Here is a 22391-nt window from a genome sequence, read left to right on the forward strand (position 1 = left end):
TCCAGTTTACCCATTCAGTATGTCGAAGGGGGATCCGAACCCATCTTCTCCAAAACTGGGGGACGAGTTCAGCCATCGGCAGGTGGGCTAAGCTTTGAGCGAGTTAACACGGAGTGTTGTTACTCCACAGGTGACGGCGGTAATGCGGTTTGCTTTTCAACTAAATGTTTTAGTTAAAACATGGTATTAAAAGAAAGTGATTCACCCATTTATTTATGTTTCACATTTTTAAAAGGGGCTTTCTTGTGAATAAATGCTTTTCCAGAGGTGTGGGTGGTACTGACAAGGTGGAGCCCTAAATCATTTTCTTCACTCTGTCGTCAATTTGTTGCAGAGTTTGAGCAACCGTGATGACTTTCGAGGTTTCAGTCTATCGTCCACCTCTAGAGTCTTGTAATTTAATGTGTAAATTATTAAACATAGTTAAAATAAAAAATACTTTAAAACCAAATTATATAGAAGCTACAGTTTTTGCAGGCCTTACCCTTTTGTCCAAATAAATAAATGTTTATTGCACAGTAATTCAATAATTTCAAACAGTAAAACGGTGTTATAGTGCAGTTAAATCCAATTTTTATATTCTCATAAAAAATGTGTATTTTAGCAGCCCCGCTATTGTGTAAAAACATTTAAATGATAATGTTCATGTAGCTATATGTTGAGGTTTGTTGGGTAAAATGTCCCAAGGTTCACAATGAGTTAAAAAACAAAAGGACATCCTACACTGGGCATAGACATAATTTACATTGTGATGGCAGATGAATTACACTTGACAAATTCCACCATCAGGAAACCATATTTATTCAAATAACCTAAAAGGCTGGACATATTAGTCCTTTTACACTGATACAAGTGCAGCGTTGCACTTCTTGTTTATTAAAAAATTCTTTGCTGCTCTGTTTGTGCAGAGAAAGCCACCTACAGTAGCTACCAGTTCACATCTCAAAGGAGAAAATTTCTTCTTTGTCGTCCTCAGGCTCCAAGGGACAGCCTGGATTTCAAACTGAATACGATCTACGACCACGGCACGGACTTATTCTGGAGCAAGAATCAAATGGTGTGCCAGAGAGAAACCATCAGTGTTGGCAAACGGTGGGTGAGAGGGATGATGTGTCAGGGGAGTTTCAGGCAGTTCAACACGTGTAATTCTTTCTTTTTTTTTTTTATCAGAAGGAACAGAAAAAACTTGGAGAAGCAGCTCATGCTACAACAAGAGCAAGAGGAGGGCATTAGAGTTTGGATCGACCCAAAGAGGAACACCTACCACTACCTGACATGACGGGTAAAATCTGGGTAAAATGTTGTAATGAAACCAGCGTATAGAGCAGCTAATACTTGATTAAACATCAACTCATTCTGAAAAGTAAGTAAACAAGTCATTTTATTTGAACACGTGAATATTTTCCACAGGAAAATATTGTCAGGCGCTCTGCTTTCTCAACAATTAGAACTTCAGCTTTGGAGGAGGCTTCAAGAACTACCAACTACTGCTGCTGCTAACCAGGACGTCCTGACAATAAAACAGTCCTGTCAGTGTTTTTTGTTTTGCCGGTGCGTGAACAAACCAAAAACAGAACAATGTAGTGTAAAGTAGTATCATTTTCATACTCGATACTCTAAATGTTTTTCTTTTGGCTTGGTGAATATTAAACATTCGCCAAGCAGACAAAAGAAGAGAGTTGAAGCTGCTTTTAATTTGGCAGTGCAGTAAAGAACAAATTCAGTGGGGTTTTTTTTTTGGACAAACTTTGATCAGTCCATATCTATAAAACTAAAAAAATCTGGGCCGGTTTATCCTAAGAAAACAGAGACGCTTTAAATACTCATGACTTAAAAAGAACTTGTAGATTAATGCCTGAATTTCATAATATGTCTAAGAAAAAAATGGCGATTACAATGCAAAACTGAACGTAGTTCAAGGACGTTAAGTTTTGTTTCAAAAAGCAAAATTAACTAGTCAAAAAATGTTTAACTACCATTTGTATTCAGTTGTGTTCAATTAAGTAGCTAGAAAATCTCACCAAAAATGGAGATCATCATCTAAATGTAAATCAGTGTCATCCCCCTTTAGCTTTCCAGAAATTCTGATTTTTCTTTTATTCTCTTTTATCCTCAATTTAAATTTTTCAGTGCTTCCAGTCTTTCCAAGACAGCATATAAAAAGTGGTTTTGGACATTTCTGTCTACTTTATATAAAAGAGTAACACACCAACTCACAAAACAATTTATTTAGACATATTATCACACTATCTTACGTTTTTTGCTTCAAAACATGCTGAACAGAAAGTGGAAATGTGCAAATAGTAAATAGTGACTTTAAATCTCTGTCTAGTTAACCATGAAAATAAAATGTAAAGTCAAAGATGTAAGTGGGGTATTGATATGAAAAACTAAACTTCCAATTTTAAACCCTGTGTGAAATATCTCAGTGCCAGTTTTGAAATGTTTAGCCCTGTTGGGTTTATGCCCTGGCTTTTCTTTGGCAGCGGCGTAGGATGAAAGCCGCTGTGTCCCATTCATTGGGAGGAAGCATGTGAGGCCCGTTATGGATGCAGAGAATGGTCATCTCCTCGGCGTACTGAAGATTCTGCAGCAGCTACCGACAAAAAAGAAACAAAAATACTAAGAGTTCAGAACCTGAGAGAAGAAAAAAAAAATACAACTTCCTCTGATGGGTGCCAAAACAGAAAACAACAGGTTTTTTATCCAAGAACCGTTGAGATGCAAAGATTTTTATTTAGAGGCAAGAAATATTAAGTTAAAACACAAAAGGGTCATGAGCTAAATAATTAAAAAAAAAAAAAGACAGATAAACTAACTTTAGTGGTTGAGTATTTCACAAAAGCTGCTCTGCGGAGCAGGAAGTGACACCAACTGCGGTCAATCAAGTAGACATACTTACTTTTGGCGTGATGAAGAAGTACTGAGACGTCGTCTCTTTGCAGGCGGTCCGGACCACAATGTCAAACACTCTCCTTTCATTTACAGGATCCATTCCCTAGGAAACAAAACACACACAGACACAGATATTCACCTAAAAATTTTTTTTTTAAAAAACGTACTCCAGCTGCATTTCTTTCTGCCGCACCTTTTAGATCGACTTCACATCGGGCTGTCATTTATACTGTAAATAAAAGTATAATTAAGAACAAAGTGTACCTGGTTGATCTCATCCACCACTCTGAAGGGGCAGCGGTTCAGCTCCTGCAAGGCCATCAGATAAAGCATGGTGGAGACGCTGCGCTCTCCTCCGCTCTGATGGTGCGGCGTGAGCTCGTGAAGCTGCGTGCTGCTGTGGAACTTCACACGAATGCGAATCCCGTACTTGTCGTATTCCTCCTGAAGGAAAGCACAACAGCAAATATGAAACAATTCCACCGAAAGAGATTTGAGAGTAGGCAAAAGTCAAGCAATCAACAAGGTTTGTGCAAGATGTTTTAAAAGCGCTAAAGGAAAATATCTGAGAATATTTACCTTTTTATTGAAAATATGGTTCAATCTACATACATAATAATTGATTCTAATGATCAATCCCACTTATGATTTATCTCTGTACTTTGTGTTGCCCCTGATTGTTTTTTACCTCATTCTCTGAGTGCAAATCCACCTCTCCTGCACACTCCATGGAGCGGAAGAAGTCACTGAACTTGTCATTTATCTGTTCCACCAGTTGCTTCAGAGGGTTCAGCCAGCGTTCCTTCGCCTGTAACACACACACACACCCCCACACACACACATCACTGTTAGAAAAACTACAGACAATACGAATTCAATAGAACTGTTGCTCATAACATAATGCACCTCAGATATATTCTGCCTGTAGGCATTCAAGGAGTCTGTCTTATTTTGAAGCTCTTTCTCCAGATGTTTGATCTCCTGCTCTCTCCTGTTGTACTCCTCAACAACCTTCACCACAGGGTCAAACAGGACAAATGTTTACACTCCAACACAAGAAAACTGCAAATAAACAAATTCCTTTTGGTCTACTTTCTCGTAAAAATATCGTCATTCACATGAAAAAAGACAAAACTAACTTAAAAGTAACTTCAGCAAGCTATCGGAGCTTGTTTTAAGTACGTAATTCCTTAATATTGATTGAAAAAGTAATAGTTACACTGGTGGATTATTTCACTAATAAGACATTTTCCCCATGTCATATGTGAAATAATTTGCCAGTGTACCTAGTACTTCTTTTAATTAACAGGAATCATTTACTTAAAACAAACTGATACATCTTGCCGGAAAGTCATGTGTAAGTTAGTTTTGTCTTATTTCAAGTGTACCAAGACATTTTCACTAGACCAAACTACTAGTTAAGGTTTTGGGTTTTTGCAGGGAAATAATCACAATAATAAGCTTAGGTTTCTTCATTAGTGACAAAATCCCTGTTTTTACTTGCGGTTTTCTTACAAGTAGCCAAGTTAAACAAGTTTTTGACTCTCTTACGCTTTCACTGAGACCAGTGAAGCACTCGGCTCTGGAGCGTTCCTCGTTCAGCATGGCATCGACCTCATCCAGCGTGTCAGGCAGTTTGCTGAAAGCCTGCAATAACATAACAGCTAATAAATATACATCAGCCACAAAAGGCTTTCACGCCATATGACCAGAACGATATTCTGTCGGAAGATATGAAGATGGAGAATGAAGACTAACATGGCGCAGGTCTTCTGATAATGCCTCGTCTGGCTGCATCCGACAGTTGGACTTCGCCCTCTTCAGCAGGCCTTTGCACTGTTCAGTCAGCTGGAGCTTCCTCAGCTCCAGACGGCTGCATCTTTGCTGCAATGAGAAGGTAAATGAAGGCCTTGCCATCAGATCCTCGGTAGAAACGCGGCAGCAATCCAGCGGTGCGTTGCTCAGCTTACTTCCATGGTTTTAAATTCAGAGGCACTGTCTCTGCAGTCGTTTTCCAGCTTGTTCTTCTCTGCTGTTAACCCCGCCATCTCCAAAGCCAGATGCACCTTCTCCATCGTCAGCTTGGCTCTCAGCTGCAGACGATGAGAAGATGGTGGAAGTGTTAATGCGCAGTGCAGAATGTAGTGTTGCTCTGCAGCATGCGAACACATTGCATCATAGAAATGGCAGATCTTTAAGGGCTTTAAACCCCCCCACATACAGGAAACGCAGGATGATCTTGAACGTGTTTTGTTTCAAGGTTGAATATTTCATACCTTCATTTGAGCCACGATTGCTGTAGCTATGGTGACCTTCAGGAAATTGACAGCCTTAATTTTTTCTTTAGTTTCCTCTTCAACTTTTTTCAGATCGACAACATTCTGCTCCATCTGCTTCAGACTAAAAACATACAATAAAAGGATTAGATTGTTCTTAAAGTTTAAATTTGCCCCATCTATGCCACTTTAAAGAGATGTGCTTTCATTAAAGTAAGAAAATATGTCAATATTTACAAAAAACACCCCTCTGTCCTTTCCCCACAGGCTTACCTGTCCTGTTTTGTGCTGATTTTCTGTTCCAGTTGTCTCCTCTTCCCCTTTAGCTCAGAGAGACGCTTCTTCTCTGATAACAGTTCGTTTTCTTTGCGATCCAGAGCGGCAGCCTCCTTTTCCAGGGCCTTCTTTTGCTCATCAATCTCTCGCAATCTTGACTCACAGGCCTAATTGGAACAGAGATGAACAAGACGGATTGAAGTCCTAAGAAACAAACCCAACATTCTGTATTTGAACCAAGATTCCCGAACCATGATGGCTGAAGAAAAGGGTTTGGGTTTTGCTTTCAGGTTTGCTTTAATATGAAGTTCTTACCTTCATCTGCTGCTCCACTTGCCGTTTCTCCTCAGCATCCACGGTTATTGAGAGGTACTGAGAGGCGTGCAAAGCCGAGTTGCTGGTACTTATCTTGTTGGAATAGAAGGACCTTTTTACATTGTACCTCTCATCTGTTGTGTATAACACCCTAAGGTAGGGCTCCTCAATCACCTGAGAGAACATTGAAAACAATAAGTTAGAGACCTTTCTAAAAATGTAAACAAAAATTTGAAAGAAAGGCAACGCTTCCTTAAAAAAAAAAAATCTAGAGAAATTCACCATGTTGATTACAAAACATTAAAATGACATTTTTGGAATAGACCTGTCACAATAACAAATTTTGCTGGACGATAAATTGTCCAAGTAATTATTGTGATAAACGATAATATTGTTTTGAGACCATTTTCGAGCATTACATTCATAAATTTGCTCCGCCTCAAAGACCGATGTACTTTAATTTGTAAGGAACACTTAACATTGGAACTGGAAGGAATCTTATAATAAAATACAACAACCAAAAACAATAAATAAAATGGATTATGATTTCTCCATAAACAAAAATGCCCTTCAAAAAATATAGAATGAGCTCAATTTCTGAATAGAAATTGTTGGGCTTATTTTAACTTATATGTGATTAGTTGATTAATTCCTTATTGCGACGGGCTTATATGGGAATTAAAATATTTTCCCCAGATTTATTTGAAAGTCTTATAAAGGATTGGACAGAAATAAGAACAGGACCGTACCGTTTTGATGAGAGCTTTGGTCTGCTCGTTTCCCACTGGCACATCGTGCACCTTGTACTGGAAGCAAAGGTAACTCATCACCTCATCAGGAGCATCAAACATCTCACGGAGGTAAGTGAAGAAGCCAAAACGTCTGCAAACGTAAACGTTTCTTAAACCACTATAATAACTCCATGCTAATCTGTGAAATCTGTTCATACAAACAAGTTCAATAGTAGGAAAACAACTGGGTGCACAGTTTTGAATATAATGCCCACCCATTATGCACTTTGTTGATGAAATTCATTTAAATTCTTTGCACAATCAGACCAACCAGAAAAAGAAGGAATCAAATGCATAATTAAAGTCCCTAATTAATAAAATATTAATAGAGGTAAGGAGTGTGCATAAGACCAGCCCTTTGTCTTGAATCTGTAGAAGTCATCAAGTCCCTTAAACCTTCCTGACTTTAGAAATACAAAAGTGTGGTGATGTATTTTTTTTATATTTCACAAAATCATGGTACAGACATCTCATACACACCTTGGACCACTTTTGTTAAACTTGTGTGAAGAATGAACAAAGTTATGTTCCACAGGGTCCCTGTTCAGGAACATTTAATACAATCTATTTGGGACACAGCCTACAGACTGTCGGTATACATTACACAATTTGACCTTCAGGAAAATAAAATCTCTCACCTCAGGGACTCGATGTTTCGGGATGGCGCCCGCTTGGAACACGACTCCGGTGGAGCAGAAATGGAGTTAACTTTCAAGTTCATTTTGTCACGGACCTGTGGACAAGGAGTGGTCGCAAAGCAAATTTTGCTTTTAGAGTCAGTCAGAGGAAATGTCGAAGCCGCAGGTTAGACAGTGAGCACAACCCGGACCTCGGTCATAAACTTCTCCATGTCGTCCTTCCTCTGGAAAACGAACGCCCGCAGGTCGTGGAAGGAGATGTGGCTCTCCACATACTTGGCAAATTCGGGATTCTTTACATTCACCTGTGGGACAGAAGGAAGAGTTACAATTGAAGCCCAAAAGCAAAGATCACAAATAATAATGCAGCCATTTTTGATCAAATTCAGCTTCTCAGTTTAGTATGAAATCAGCACTTTTCTTTGACTTTTCCTAAATATAAACCATCTTTTCTACACTATATGAGTGGGACTCACCACCAGCATCATGGGTTCATGGACATTTCCTTCAAAGAGCTCTCGGTTCTTCCTCAGCCACTGGAGGGCAGCGTGTGTATCCTTGTGGCGTCCTCGCAGCTTCTCTTCTTTGGCGTTCATTATGTTGTTCATGTCCTTAAGCTTCCTTACCAACACTACAAATAAGCAAAAAAAATAAAAACATGTTGTTTGTTTGCAATCTTTGCACAAATTGCAAAGATTGCAAATTGTGCAGCTTTAAAAAAAAAAAAAAGTTCCTGCAATTTTTTTTTGTCTAGATCAAACTTGAAATCTGACTTTTCGACTCGGCGCTGATGTTGTCGCCCTCCCTGCGCAGGTCCGCCCTCTCTCCTTCGATCTTTGCTCTCTCCACCTGGATGCGCCTCAGCTCCATGTTGACGGCGTTGATCTGTGGTGTCACGTCCGGCTGGTCACTGATTTTGGCCAGCTCCGACTTCAGGTCCTCGATGGTCAGTCTGGTGTTATTGATCCGCTTCTGGTGGTCCTCCTCTTCGGTCTGCTTCAGTCGCAGGTTCTGTTTAATGTCGTCGATCTGTAGAGGACAGTGAGCCGCGCGGAACGTTACTTCATGCCTGTGTTTTTCTGTTTTGTTGAAATCTCTTTTTTTTTTTTTTTAAAGATCAAACAAGTGACGTTTCTTGTCGGAGAATCAGTCTTGCCTCTTTGTGTTTCCGATCCAGCTGATCTTGTTTCTGTTTGCACTTCACAGAGGCCTCTTTGATTGCTGCAGTCTGAAAAACAAGCCTCATTTTAATGATAATCAAAGATTATAGAAAGTTAAGTACTAATACCTGGGTAGAAAAACAAATGGATGACAGAAGGGTGGATGGATGTTTAACAGAACGGGATAGGATATGAAGCATAACATTTCAATTATTTTTCCATATATCCTTCCAACTTTAGTATGTTTAAAACATTGTAATTAAGTTACTTTAATTTTCTAATATAAATCACTTGTAGCAAGAAGTTACAGAAAGTAAATGTAACAGAAAAGGTATCATTATATTCATGATAACTTTGTCACCTTGGCCTTCATTTGCGACTCGTTGGGCTTCAGCTGGTCGTCAATCTGCTGGATCTTCTTCAACATGGGCGCCTGCGCCTGCCTCAGGGCAGACAGCTGCTTTTTGGCCTCTTCCCGCTCCATCTTCAAGCCCTCCAGCTCCTTACGTGCGGTCTCATACTCCTAGTCCCACGGCCAAAAGAGTACAGTTATTTCACGACTGGACTGAATTTCCCTTCCCTCTTGTGTTGTGTGCATCGTCTCAACAACTCACCACCCACGGCTTCTTCTTTTCTAGCAACTCAATGACATCCAGGTGCCTTTTCTTTTCGTAATAACGGTTTACGTCGATCTTGTTCCTCTCGTTCCTCTGCTTGGCCTTTTCTAGGAAGCTCGCCTTCTCCTTCACAACATTCTACAGAAAAACAACCCACGCCATCAGGAACCCGACCCAACGTTGTAACTTTCACAAGAACTAACACTAAACTTACATCCAGTAACACTACAGTGTAGCTGATCATGACACCTTGTATACAGAAATTAGAGGATTATCTAATCTTCTCTTTCTTACCTCCAGTTCTCGCTCTTTGTTGCGGAAGTTTTTGAGCTCGCAGTGGTACTCGTACATTTCTGGTGGCCCAACTGACTTCTCAGTTGCCTCGAGAAGTTCAATTTTGGACATCTTTGCAAACTCTCCAACTTTTTCCTGCAAAGGATCAAGGAACGGTCTGATATTAATGTGTGTGTGTGTGGGGGGGGGAAGGGGGGGGGGGGACATTCAAAACTTTATTTACCACATCTGAAGGCTTTGGTTATGTTCGATTTTATTTTGGGGCATCATTGTTGAATAGAAATATACACCCTACTTCTTGGATTTTGTAAAAGGTTATGAAAACAATGTATCACTTTACTTTCACTTCACACTTACGGTCACATCAAACTGCCAATAAAATACATTAAGAACTCAAACTATAATATAATAATACATAAAACAGTCTAAGGGGATGGAAGGCTTTTTTTTAAAGCTATTTAATCATACTCTGCATCAACCTACCTGAGGTAGAAACTGGCAGAGGTTGCTGACTTGGATCTGGAGAGCTTTCACCTCCTCCTCCACTTTTTTCTGGTTGCTGATTCCACCATTTATCATCCACAGCGACTGATTGTTCTCCACATGGATCTCTCGGCTAATTACCAAATTACCTCCATTTTTAAACCTTTGTGAATTTACACAATGAAAAGTTACATTTTGGCCACATAAAAGATTAATAATCTAGTAACAAGACTATACACTGGAACTTTCTTAAAAACTTAAGGTGTTCGTAAAATGAAAGCGTTGACTATCACTTACAGCTCTATCTCAACAAAACCTTTTTGACAGCCACGTTTCACATAAAGCCCAACCTAAACACACAAACAAATCTGTTAATAATCATGAACTACAAAAAAAAATGACAGGTGCAAAATAGAAAGGCGAATGTGTAGTTTTAATCCGTAAATGCTAATGTGTTTTTAATAATATTGACATTATAGTTCTTTCTTTAGACAAAGGAGGGTAAAGTGGAAATAATACAAACTCTGTCACTAGTTTAGTGGATTCCACGAAGCTGGGCTCCATACTGACCTTTACATTTATATGTAATTTTTTTATAAGACACAGATCAAACAATATTAACTTCCAACAGCTAATTGCCAAAAATATTTAATATCTGCATCATTTACATCAGCTGTCTAACACATATTTAAAAATAAAGATCAAAATAGATTTATCATGCGTGAAGCCTTGGTTGGGATTCTACTTTTTACCTTGTCTCCTCTGCCCAGAGTTACAGTCCGGCCAGCCAGAACCAGGCATATGGCGCACACAATGCTGGACTTTCCGGTTCCGTTGGCTCCAACAATCATGTTCAGATTCGGCCCAGGACGCACCACAGAGTAGTCGTATGTCCTGTCAGTGCACAAAAGGACACATCTAAGTTTGTCCTGCTGTATTTCAGAGCACAAGTGAAAAATCAAACTGATAATCAACCTTGATTATCAGTTTAATTTCAGACTGATGATGTGTTGGGCTCTTTCTCTCTGTCCGGTTCTGTTCCGTTAGTTTTAGATGAAGAAAATATTCCAGCCACTATTCTAATTCTGCTGGCATACAATGGAAAGCAAGCGGCCCCAATTATAAGATTGTGCAAACTTTTTAACAAGGTTTTAACCAGATTAAAGCATCTAACATGCAAAATATGAATAATGATGGTAACATCTTGTGATTGTATTTGTATTAAAGTGAATCTTACAAATCCTTGACAAATGAATGGAAGCCCCTTGAACTTTCTCATGTTACAGCTTCCAAGTTATGTATTGCATTTGGGTTTTATATGATAAAATACATGCCTTAATAAATCTCTTTCAAATGCAATTAAAAGAGATTCTCAACGACCTAGTTTGCGGTTTTATAACCACTTTTTCTTGCAAAACAACTAATTACTAGTCAGACTGGATTTAGAGGCCCAGTGAACAGCAATTTTCAAGTCCTTCCACAAGTTTTAGATTCGATTTTAAATCTAGGCTTTGACTGAGCCATTTGAATAGATACACTGGCTTCCATCTAAACCACCGCCTTCTTTCTCTGGCAATATGTTTAGCTTCACTGTCTTGCTACAAAGTGAATATATAAGTCAGTCTTGTGTCTTCTGCGGCGCTATTGAACATCCTCCCTACAGTGTGCCATTTCACCGTGGGGGTGGGGGTGTTTAGAGTGAAGAGCAGACTGCTCTGTGTTAGTTTATTTGCATCTGGTCCAAAGATTTACATTTTGGTCCCATCTGATCAAAGCACCTGCTCTCACATGTTTATTGTGTTCACTGTATGGATTTTTGCTAATATAAAAGAGGCTTCTCTCTACCTACTTAAACAGTGGAATCCTTCTGTTTTATCGGACGGGTATATTGGTGGCGTGTACAACTAATCTCCTGAAAAACAGATTCTCCCACCTGAGCTGTGGATTTCTGCAGTTCCTGGTTTACTGTAAGTGTCTTGGTTGCTTCTCTGATTGTTGCTCTCCTTTCCTTCGTCTGCCAGTGAAGGTGGACAGCCTCATCTTGATGGTTTAACAGAGTTGCTATACTAATTTAATTTAGAAAAGGTCAACCGAACAACGCTAAATGTGATGTTCAAATCTGTTCTATAACCTCTCTGCAACTTTAAGATGTTTGGTGTGCTTCATGATTTATTATCACTAGTAAACGTGATGCCTCTGCAGAACAGCTGGATTTAAACTGAGATTAAATTACACAAAAGGGAACTGTATTTACAAATTATGAGACATTTGAATGCATGTCGCTTTATTTTATTCAGAAGTGAAAGGGGGTTGAATATAAATGTATTAGATAGTTTTTAGATTTTAACTAGTAAAATAATTTGAAATCCAAGTATCAATCTTCTTTACTTCTACTTAATAATATATTCTACATCCGTAGTAACAGTCCATCACATAAAACACATACAAAATACAGCTAACCTTCCCAAAATCACGTGACAGATTTAATAAAAGACTTCAACATGTATGAGTAGTTTGTAAATAAAAGCTAGTGCCCTGACTATGAGCCAGAGTTAGCGAGCTTAGTTCGTTAGTGCCTGCTGTGGAGCCTGTTGGTTTGTTGTCGCTCATTTCAGTGTCGCAGCCTTTCGTTCCAAAAAAGCAAAAAAAAATAAAACTCCAATAAAGGCTGTGGGTGGTAACAGGTGGTTTGGGATTTGTACGCACTTTGACTTGATTCATTTATTGTAAAGGTAGAAAAAAAGGTCTTGTAAGTTAGTTGAAATGAAAAATAATCTCAATTTAATGTTTGAAGGTGTAAACAAAACAAGTGTAAATAAGTGTTCAAGTGGTCAAAAAAAATCATTCTACCAAACCTCCCGTCCACACCAGACATCTACCAAACAATCCACACAGCACCAAGCACCCGGTGTGTTCTTAATTACTCAAATTGGTGGGCGGGTCTGACAATTAACGTAATCTAAACAATTCCAAATATAAAAATTAATTACAAATGTTGATTCTAAATTAACTTCAATATATTCCAACTACCCAAAGAACAAAACAAAATTGGTAGAAATTATAAATTACAAAACCTTAGCATAAATGGCCACGACATTCAGACTTGTTCATATCTAAAGAGTTTATGAAAGTTTCATAAACTTCAAACATTAGCCGCAGCTAATGTGTTAGCGGGTAGCCTGGCAGCCCTCTGTGTCAATGTAACTAAAAGGTTTTTGTTTGTTTTTTTTCTTCCAGCGGCAGTTTAAGCTCACAGCCGTTGGTCTCAGCAGCTGGCTGACAGCGTAGGAAGCACGACTTACAGGAAGCTTTTCATCGTGATGCGAAGTATGGAGCCCTCCACGAAGGAGCCAGCCTCTCCTGCTCCTTCGGGGCCCCTGGATGAGCTCGCAGAAACCGTTTGTGAGCCGCTGGAGACGAGGCTAAGCCGCTGTCTTTTACTGGGCTCCGCCATAACGAGAAAAAGAAAAGGAATTTGGAAGGAAACAGGACGAGATTCGGAGAGCAGCCGCACTCCCGCGTCCTGCTAAGTTTTTCAAGAAACGCGATTGGACCATTAAGGTCACGTGTATATACAAATTATGACGTCAAAGGAAACGCTCTACACGTGGGAGTTGTAGTTCGTAAAGCGCGAACCCATAGTGTTTTTACTTATTTTTATTTTAAGTGGCGGCATTATGGTAACGTGTATTTTCCAGGGAGATTTCATAGCACAGTGAAGGACCTATGTTACCTTCACTTCTTTAAAAAATGCTGCATATCAAACATAGCTTAAAAACAATCGACTTTGAAATTTGGCGCCTTGAACTTGCCCTCTTTCTTTCGCACGTCATCACAACAAAGCTCCTCCATTATGCCGTTAACAACCATTCCTATTCAGATATGGTTCATGATTGGTGATTTTTTTTTTATCTGCACCGTGGAGAAAAATCAGGATTTTTTTTTGGATGATGTAGGTCATGTTCTCCGCAATTCGGGCAGTGGAATCCGCCTTCAGTTCGTATTAAAATTATTTTACAGTACAGTAGTTATTTGTAAAAAAAAAAAAAAAAAGTTTATACAGTACTTTTTATTTGTTAAACAAATGTTTGGGCCTGTAAAAAGGTTTTGTTCTTTGTTTTCAATGTATTATGGAGTATTTCATTGTATAATAATTATACATAAAAAAAATAAAGGTTACTACTTCGCGGATTTCGCCTATCTCGGGTTCTTTTGGGAACGTAACCCCCGCGAAAAATGAGGGTTCACTGTACATACAAAACGCAAAAATATCACTTCCTTCATCAGAATATCCTATCCATTTAAAATGAAAAGCAATCGCAGATGTTTGCGCTAATCCTTTTATGAGAATATCCTACCTTTAAAAAAATATTTTAAATACAGAGGTATTTGTAACACAATGTGTCCACCGGATTGCGCAGGTCGCTGTGCACCTGAAATGATACTATATGCTTCATATAAACTATTACACAGCTTCAATATCTGACATAATATCACTACCAACATGCTCTTTTTAGCACCCAAATCAATCAATCAATCAGGCAGGCAGGTGATCCCTCAGAGGATAAGCATGTTGGATAACGGATAGGTGGATTTCTGTTGTCATTTGCACATTCCAATTTGAGTTTTTTCCTCCCCTCACTTCTTATAGTCTGTTTTTTTTTTTTTTTTTACAAATATACATGTCCATGTTTATGCTTGTAGTTATCCTACTCAGTTGTGCATTTCTTCGAATTAGACTATTTGCCATTTTTAAAAACTAGCCTTTTCTTATTGTAACTTTGCCCTTGTTTAGTATGTTACTTCTAATTGTATACTTTTACACAACTGCACGATTCGATTTGCTTGTCACTTTGCTCACACCTGAATTTCTTCAATGAAGGACATTTATGGGGTAAAGTTACTATCCCATTAAAAAAAAACTATGCAGAAAACACAATGAGGAAAGGAGAGGAGGATACAATGGAAGAAGGGAGGGATGTATACTGCTCAAAAAAATAAAGGGAACACTTTAAGTGTGAAACACCTGTTTAAGTGTTCCCTTTATTTTTTTGAGCAGTGTATAACACCAGAAAGTAAAGAAAGAGAGGGAGGAGTCTTGTTAGAATGTGATAAATACTCAGAGGAACGCCAGATTTTAAAGTCGTTACTAAGTAGAAAGAATATAGGACTGTCTATGATTAGTCTATTAGATAATAAATCAAGTTATGTTAGAAATCTCTTATTTAGGTTCTTAAATAACACTGGGTTAATGAGTCGTATTTGTGTGTATGCCAGTGTATGCTCATGCATTAATTCAGGTATTAATGAGTGTGTTAGGATGTGAATTTGCACATCCTACACATCATTGAGGTGGATTTAATTCCCTCTGAGATCTCTGATGACCACACTCCAGTCTGGTAGGTGGCGGTAAATGCACCTTAAGTTGGATGCCAGCCGCCAATAAAAAACGAAAGAAGAAGAGAGGGAGGACTTTAGGAGTGAACAAAGAAAATGGCAGATGTAAAGGCAGAGACGCAGGAGCCCCAAGGCTCCTTACACGAGGGAGGGAACAACTAGAGCATGAGGTGCGGGGCAGGAATGCTGAAAACAGGCTTATATGGCGTTGTTTTCTTTATCTAGACTTAATCAGGCCTGGACGACACTGAAACTAAAGTCAGTCATCTTTTCCCGGCTTTGGGAACCGTGTCCAGGTTTCCTCGCTTTTCCTCGGCTGTGGTGAGATCAGAATCGCCTCTGGACTCATTGTCCATCGTGAGGCCCGAAGCAAAGCTCGGGCCCAACCAGAACTAGTATATCTGATCAATTCATCACTTCTGACCACAGCACGAAGCGTGGGGGGCCTGTGAGGGTTGTTTCTCGCCGGCTGCTCACCGCCACGGAGGCTGCAGAGCGCGTTTCCTATCATCTCCGACCGGAGCAGAGCCCAACTCGGGTCGGATCAAATAAGATCACTGTGTAGGTTATAACAGAAAGACAGACACACACTCATCATACACTCACACACGCGCTCTCCATTCACACTGTGGGGATTACGCACTTCCGCATCCGGATTAAAAGGTAACGGCCGCGTGGAATTATGGGACATAAGTAACAAACTGTGGGACATTGCCCTCTTGTGGTCATTGATGAGAACAACAACCTAATTTAATTTCGTTTTAATTATTTTGTTTACTTAAAAAGAATTAACTAAGAATTTTTTAGTTCTATAGAAAGTAAAAACGAAAAAAAGTGCATGACAGCACATCCAACCACAATGAAACGTAAAACTTTTATTTCTTTATTGGTGTAAACATTTAATTTCTGACTTTATATCAGCGTTTGCAAAGGACATTGATATACAAAATATGTGAAAAGGCAAAACTTAATGGGAGAAAGAATAATTAAAAATAAAACAGAATTTTTTTTCTTTATTAATAAAAAGGCACAAAAACTATCAAAATGCAAAAGTATATAAACAGCAACTAGTTACAAGTATTTGGGCTAATTATTTGGGAATAACTATTATAATAAAGAAAGAAAATTAGAAAACTGTTCTATCTACAAATTATGTCTTTTTAAATATGTATATATATTTTTAAAAAGAAGCAACAACATAATGACAAATACATAGCACCATACATGTATGTAGTTAAATATAATAATGCTTTAGATGATGGAATAATTTCCTTAGTTGTTTGCTATAGATAATATCAGTCAACAGATATGGAAAACAGACCTGACTAGATGTCAACACAAATTACATCTGCTCAATCATTTTCCTCTTATCAGTATTTTTAATTCAGTTTGAGAAAAAACATCATCAATTCAACTTTAACACAGAACATACCAAAACGTTTTGGATTTGCAACAGAACCGCCACGTTAGAAAGGATTTTACCATCTTTAACTTGGTGTAGGGACTTAAGGGGGAGGTTAATTGTTCCAGCCCAAAAGCCACATTTACCAGGTAACCACTGTTGTTCTTTGAGAGAGGAGTCAACTGATAATAGCCCAGCCCCACATTAGTTTTAAGCTGTATTTGCGTCTGAGGTAATTAACTTATCTAGGATTGTGAGCCCTGTGGGGGGTTGTGAGGTAATCTTGAATGGCATAATAAGATTTGAGAGCCTACTGCCACCGAATGCTGCTAGCAGCACACCGAACCTTTAGGTCCCTCACCAACAACGACATGGTGACCTTGAATGGAGGAAAGAAACAGATCAGACTGAGCGAGGTCGTGGGACTCCTTTTAATGATGGATTGAACCTGAAGCACCGTGACTGGGACGGGGAAAACAGTGGAGCTCCATCATCCTGCCATGGATGGATCAGGTGTTAAAAAAGTGAGTTACTGCTGACTGTTTTCTTAGATCGCAGTCGTGGAGGAAAGAGAGAGGTCAGCGTCTGGTCTGGTGGCCATCTACCTGACGTTTGGCTGAATTTTGGTCGGCTCACATTGAGTTGCAGAAATGGTTTAGATTGATATCTGTGCAGAAACTTTTGTTACTGAGAAAAGGATGATAGAAAATATTACATCTGTTCCTTATGTAGTGTTATATGTTTGAATAGTACAGTCTGTGCTGCTGTTTTTAATCAATATCCAAAAAATTTGATGTGTATTGTCCTTTTAATAATCCACACTTATACTAGTAGGAGTTATGCTAGTAATTTAACATAAAAAACATTGCAAACCTAACTTTATATTTAACCTACTGAAAATGATTACATAATGAGGCTGTCGCTATGGCATTGCAACTGCACGCCAGGATGTTTCCTTTTTTAGGTTTTTAAAATAAACAAATGCATTTAAATTTCAGCTTTTCAGCTACATCGCATGCTTATCTACTGAACCAAAACCCACTGGATGTGTTACTCTGCCCAGTTCTGCTTTTTCTTTTGTTAAATTAAATTAGTTTGCTCCACTGCAATGTTTCCCTGTCATCAAAAGATGTAAATCAGATGGACTAGTTTATCTGTGGGAGTTTCTCGTCAGATCTGCAGGTTTGACTTGGAACAATGACTTCTATCAGATCAGACACCTGACACTTTATCTCTCAGCTCAGCTTTCTTGCAGCGGGCCCCGGGGAGAAACAGGATAGGGAGGGTTACTGTGTGTGTGTCCGCGACAGAAAAAGTGAAAGGCACAATCCCTGGAGACAAAAAGCCAGAGGATTATTATGCTCAGCAACGGGGCAGTTTTCCACAGAAACTTCTTCAACAAAAAAACCAATTGGTTGCTCCGACTTTGAAGCTGGCTGCTCAGACAGTAAGTACCATCTGCCGTCCGCTTGGCATGATCCTCTTCCTTCAGGTTATCTGATTTCAGTGCACGGGCTCGGGGTCACTGTGTGATTTGTAACAGAGGCTTTTATACGGTATGCTGCTTTGTTTGCACTGAAATACACGAGGAATATGTAAACTATATTCTTGCTTTGTATGAAGACTGTCGGACCAAAGCGACACGCGCCTGTGACGGGGGCTGTTATATCACCTCTGTAAACAAAGCTGACCTGCTTAAGCAGCACGGCAGCCACTGTCTTTTTTAGCCTTTATCTAATTATATCTTTTATCCAAGAAGATGCACGAAACAGAGATGATTTAACTCAACCCTTCTGGCTCAGGAGAGCAGAGCCATGCTTTACACCCTGTTAGATTGTAAAAAGAAAATTTTAAAAAATAATTTACCAGAAATATTATTAACCCGATTGTTTTCTCTCTCTCTCTCTCATTTCAATTTTCACAGAAACCAGGATATGGAAATCACAAAAGAGGTATCATAAAGCACGAGCACAGGGGGGGAAAGAGGGTGCAAAGTATTTTCAAAGGGCCAAATAGGGGGGCCACTGGTTGTCTTGGGGTGGTGAACAACAACTAAAAGCCATATCAGAATGTTTTTAATGCAAAAAGTGTTGCAAAATTGGCACACTATTAAGGAGAAAACATGCATGGGCACAAATAAATTTTAGACTAAATTAGAAACCTGCTTTAGCCTCTCTTAAATTCCCATATATGTTGAATATAAAAGTGCTCCTGTGTCTGTGGAGGGGGGCTTTGTTTATTATGTTGTTGTAATATTTGGCAGACTGTGGAGTTAGTGATGAACATTGAAAATCGCCACACGATAAAGGAGAAAAATTAGTTTAAGTATGTAAAAAAACAAAAGAAACTGTTAAGCAGTGTAAATATGAGTCGGGCCATAACTGTTTTAGTTATCAATCACTCTATTGATTATTCTACTGATTAATTGGCTATAAATTTTTGGCAAATTCTACAGATTTTTCATCTAATCTGTAGAATTAAATAAGCTTCTTTCATATAGTATCAAAAACAGTTAAAAAATGCAAACAAATAATTTAATTCCTCTTTTAAGTAAAAAAGTAAAAATGTTATTGCCTAAAATACAGTAACATCATTTAGCGCATCTAGAGTTATTAAAATGCTAAAGTATACTAAAGAAAATACTTTTAACATCAACATGTGAAAAGTTCGGCCCTTTCTGATCAACTTAATATCAGTACAATGTAGGGCTGATTATATTTTGCATTAACCAATTAATGAAGACCCTTAACTGGAGAATTTCATTACAGAATATGAAATGCTAAAACTGCTGCTTCTGGGTGTAAAATATTTACAAATGAAGTTTTTTTTAATATTAAATGTACATGTAGTCGTACAGTTTTGTATTAATTACTGCTCTGAATATGTTGTTCTTTCACCAAATGTCCTCTTTCTGAGTCTATAAAGTCCAGTTAACAATTAATCAATTAGCTAACAATTAGCTATTTCAGTAATCAATCTGATTAATCTTTTTGGCCCTAAAAATGACACAGTTGGGGGAAAGTATTTGGCTGATACTAAAAGAAATTGACAGAGGAATCAAAATTTAGGTGACAATTTTATTTATTTATTTCATTTTTATTATGTAGTGGATTTGAGGCATGGACTGAGCAAATTAACTAATCTAGCAATAAAACATGGTGGGTGTTAGACTGGTAATAGATAAAGTTATCTTTATCATTTACTACTTAATCAGAACACTTTCTATTCAATTTTACCAATTATTTATTATTTACCAATCCGCAAGTTTATTATAGTGCACAGTCAAACTAAGCATGGTTTTAACATTTCCAAGTTGTCTAAGCGCTAACTTTGACATCTTCTCAACTGTTCCTTAGAGATGCCCGTTGGACCTTTGTCTCTGGCTCATAATTCTGCAGTCGACGGCAGCGGATCTGAAATCATTCAGCTCAGAAAAATCAACGGCTCCTCAGCAGAGACGCCGAGCTACCAGCACCTCCACCGGGAGCTGCTGCTCAGCCACAAACGGTAAGTGAAGTAAAACCAGCCAAGTCGTGCCAGTGAGCCAACAATGGCAGTAAAAACAATAAAATCTGTACTGCCTGGTTATCACATCAGTCACTTTGCCTTAGATGACGTGAAAAATTTGTGAATAAATACCTTTAAATAATGTGTTGATGTTGGACTGTCAACATAACTTTCCAACTATGAAGTTTTCTCTTAGCATGTGTGTCAGTGGCGTGTTTGTCAACCTGTCTTGTGTTAATTCCAATTTATTTCTGGGCTCTCATGCCAGAAACTGCCCTAATCTGCCTTCAAATTTGGTTACATCGTGGGCCGGCCCTCGGTCAAACACCGACTGCACGTTGTTGTTAGAGTGTCTGGTTGTTTCTTGTCTGAGTGAGCGCTCTACGGTTGTGGCTGCTCAGAGGCCTGCTGCTGGAGGAGAAGCCAGAACTGAAGCGGGTTCTGGAGCAGCGCAGACTGGAGCTGCACAGGGAGGAGGAGATGGCCCAACGACGGCCCTCCGACCTGGAGACGGAGCTCCGAAAGAGGCAGCAGAAGCTACAAGAGGTCAGGAACTCAGAGACCGCCGAGACGTGATTCCCCAGACTATTAATCCCCACAGCGGCGCACAAAATATGTTTAATTTATTGAGACTTTAAATGAACGTCCAAACCAAAGAAGAATCCAATTGTGAAGTGGAAGTGGCAATGTTTTTTCCAAATTAAAGCCTGGAAACTGTGGTGTGCATTTTAATTCACCACTCTTAAGTCTGATTAGATCAAAATTATTTCCAAAGCCACTTGTTTAATAAACAGAAAGTCAGCCCTACTGTAACTTAGCATAAACCAATTGTGGTTGGGTCATAAAACAATATTCCAAGCTTTGAACACCTCGTGGAGAATCGTTCAATTCATCATCCTAGAAAAATGAACAACAGCAAACACAGTAAGATGATTGGTATAGAGAGCTGAATCGACACGAGTTGATTTGCAACACTGGAAGAAAAACAAGATCAAAGTTTAATCATGTGTTAGGAAAGTCAAAGTGTAGCTTCAATGGAGAATCTCTGCTAACACTTAAAAGTGAATGATATTTGAGACATAAAGCTAAATAGTTGCAGATGTTGTTACTTAAAAAAGCAAATAAATAATATTGAAACTCACATATTATTTTCCTTCCACTTCACAATCCTGTCCGACTTTGTGTTTGTCTATCCCACGTAATCTCTGTATCAAAAAACATTGAAATTTGTGGAATTTCTTAACAAAATTTCATGTCAAAGTTGTTGTTTTTTTTTTCTGTGTCCAACTCAACCTGTTTCTACAGTATGAGCAGGAGGAGATAAGGCAGCGGGAAAACCAGAACAAGATCCCAGAGTTTGTTCGCGTCAGAGAGAACCTGAGGCGCACACAGACGTTCGATCAGTCCTGATCTGCTCCCATCAGCCAGTGCGGCCTCTCACCGTTGTGGCCCTAAAAATATTTTCTGCACACAGCCTGCCTAGCTGCAACAACAAACCAGAGACACCGGCGTAATTTAACATTTGCTAATTCGCTGTTAATTGTAATGAGAAATTTATTTCTGGAGGCTAAAACTTTGTCCACCTTTCAAAGGAATATTTTTTGTTTAAAAAAAAAACCCAACTCAGTCACAGTTTTGTTCTTGGTGAGGGGTGAAGTGCTCAGTTGTTTTTCTTTTTTTTTTTTTTACTAAAACTCATGGATTATTATTGGCTGAATGAAGGCAACAATGTTCTGATTCTGAATGTTTTTTATGCCTGTTCCATCCTCAGTTTTCTGTTTCAGTCCTAATATCATCATGTCGTGTTATGTCAGATCCTTTACAATGTAAGTATTAAAAGAAATATTTTCAACAGCACTGTTTTATATTAGTAAGACGAACCTCCCCACATTACAAAAACTACAAGTTTGTTTACTTGTTTCTGTCATGGCTTTTTGATTTTTAGTTTGTCTCTGTGTGTGTGTGTGTGTGTGTGTGTGTGAGAGAGAGAGAGAGTGCTGTGGAAATAAAAAATTTTATGGTTTGGACTGATGCGTTTCTGTACCAGAGCTATTGAAAGAAGCATTGATTTGCAGGCAGCTCTTGTCCCTCAGGACGCTCATGGTTCTTTCACAGGGATGTGGGACTTCGTTTAATTAGCTAATCTTTTCATTCCATCGTGGGCTGAGAGGAGAAAGAACAGGCCATCTGCTGGAGGCTTTCAGGAACGTGTAAGCTGGGAACGCCCCAGGGTCTGGTTAAAGCACTGGAGACATTCTGGATGGTCACAGACGGCTCCAGCTGAGGGCTCAAATCGACCTTGTAGAGTTATTTCTTGGAGCATTTCAGCGGCAAATTCAA

General features: G+C 38.8%; 2 protein-coding genes, 1 long non-coding RNA gene and 1 other non-coding gene across 5 annotated transcripts; 2 read left to right on the plus strand and 2 right to left on the minus strand.

Annotated features, from left to right (window-relative positions):
* Positions 1-2208: 2208 nt before the first annotated feature.
* On the minus strand, positions 2209-13302 carry smc5 (structural maintenance of chromosomes 5). The gene is made up of 24 exons (XM_028021574.1): positions 13048-13302; positions 10498-10639; positions 10043-10095; positions 9746-9908; positions 9263-9397; positions 8966-9106; positions 8713-8874; positions 8348-8419; positions 7965-8220; positions 7668-7822; positions 7383-7496; positions 7192-7286; positions 6512-6644; positions 5763-5936; positions 5445-5614; positions 5172-5295; positions 4866-4988; positions 4654-4779; positions 4447-4542; positions 3802-3906; positions 3584-3703; positions 3160-3339; positions 2903-2998; positions 2209-2596 (listed from the first exon to the last, which is right to left on the minus strand). The coding sequence occupies exons 1-24, from the start codon at positions 13197-13199 to the stop codon at positions 2462-2464; spliced, it is 3222 nt and encodes a 1073-aa protein (XP_027877375.1). The 5' UTR covers positions 13200-13302; the 3' UTR covers positions 2209-2461.
* A 1900-nt stretch (positions 13303-15202) lies between these two features.
* LOC114147509 (uncharacterized) lies at positions 15203-15716 on the plus strand. Its single transcript, XR_003596068.1, has 2 exons — positions 15203-15463; positions 15572-15716. It is a non-coding gene; the product is annotated as an uncharacterized LOC114147509 (long non-coding RNA).
* Positions 15465-15772, minus strand: LOC114149549 (small Cajal body-specific RNA 2). Its single transcript, XR_003596533.1, has one exon.
* A 434-nt stretch (positions 15773-16206) lies between these two features.
* LOC114147497 (protein FAM107B) lies at positions 16207-22075 on the plus strand. 2 transcript variants are annotated; one of them, XM_028021946.1, is made up of 5 exons: positions 16207-17068; positions 18469-18496; positions 19901-20051; positions 20453-20597; positions 21357-22075. In XM_028021946.1, the coding sequence occupies exons 1-5, from the start codon at positions 17045-17047 to the stop codon at positions 21459-21461; spliced, it is 453 nt and encodes a 150-aa protein (XP_027877747.1). In that variant the 5' UTR covers positions 16207-17044; the 3' UTR covers positions 21462-22075. The 2 variants fall into 2 exon arrangements, with proteins under 2 accessions (XP_027877747.1, XP_027877756.1); XM_028021955.1 differs by lacking the exon at positions 16207-17068 and adding an exon at positions 17083-17991.
* The last annotated feature ends 316 nt before the right edge of the window (positions 22076-22391 follow it).

Source organism: Xiphophorus couchianus, chromosome 1 (genome assembly GCF_001444195.1).
Source record: "Xiphophorus couchianus chromosome 1, X_couchianus-1.0, whole genome shotgun sequence".
Classification (NCBI taxonomy): Eukaryota; Metazoa; Chordata; class Actinopteri; order Cyprinodontiformes; family Poeciliidae; genus Xiphophorus; species Xiphophorus couchianus.

Coding starts and splice junctions, on each gene's coding strand:
- smc5 (XM_028021574.1), bottom strand. CDS start 13,199: ATGGCGGAGCCCAGTAAAAGACAGCGGCTTAGCCTCGTCTCCAGCGGC. Junction 8,875..8,965: donor AAAAGAAGAAGCCGTGGGTG/GTGAGTTGTTGA, acceptor CCGTGGGACTAG/GAGTATGAGACCGCACGTAA. Junction 7,287..7,382: donor TGGAGAAGTTTATGACCGAG/GTCCGGGTTGTG, acceptor CCTTGTCCACAG/GTCCGTGACAAAATGAACTT.
- LOC114147497 (XM_028021946.1), top strand. CDS start 17,045: ATGGATGGATCAGGTGTTAAAAAA. Junction 17,069..18,468: donor ATGGATCAGGTGTTAAAAAA/GTGAGTTACTGC, acceptor CAATTTTCACAG/AAACCAGGATATGGAAATCA. Junction 20,052..20,452: donor CTGCTGCTCAGCCACAAACG/GTAAGTGAAGTA, acceptor GTGGCTGCTCAG/AGGCCTGCTGCTGGAGGAGA.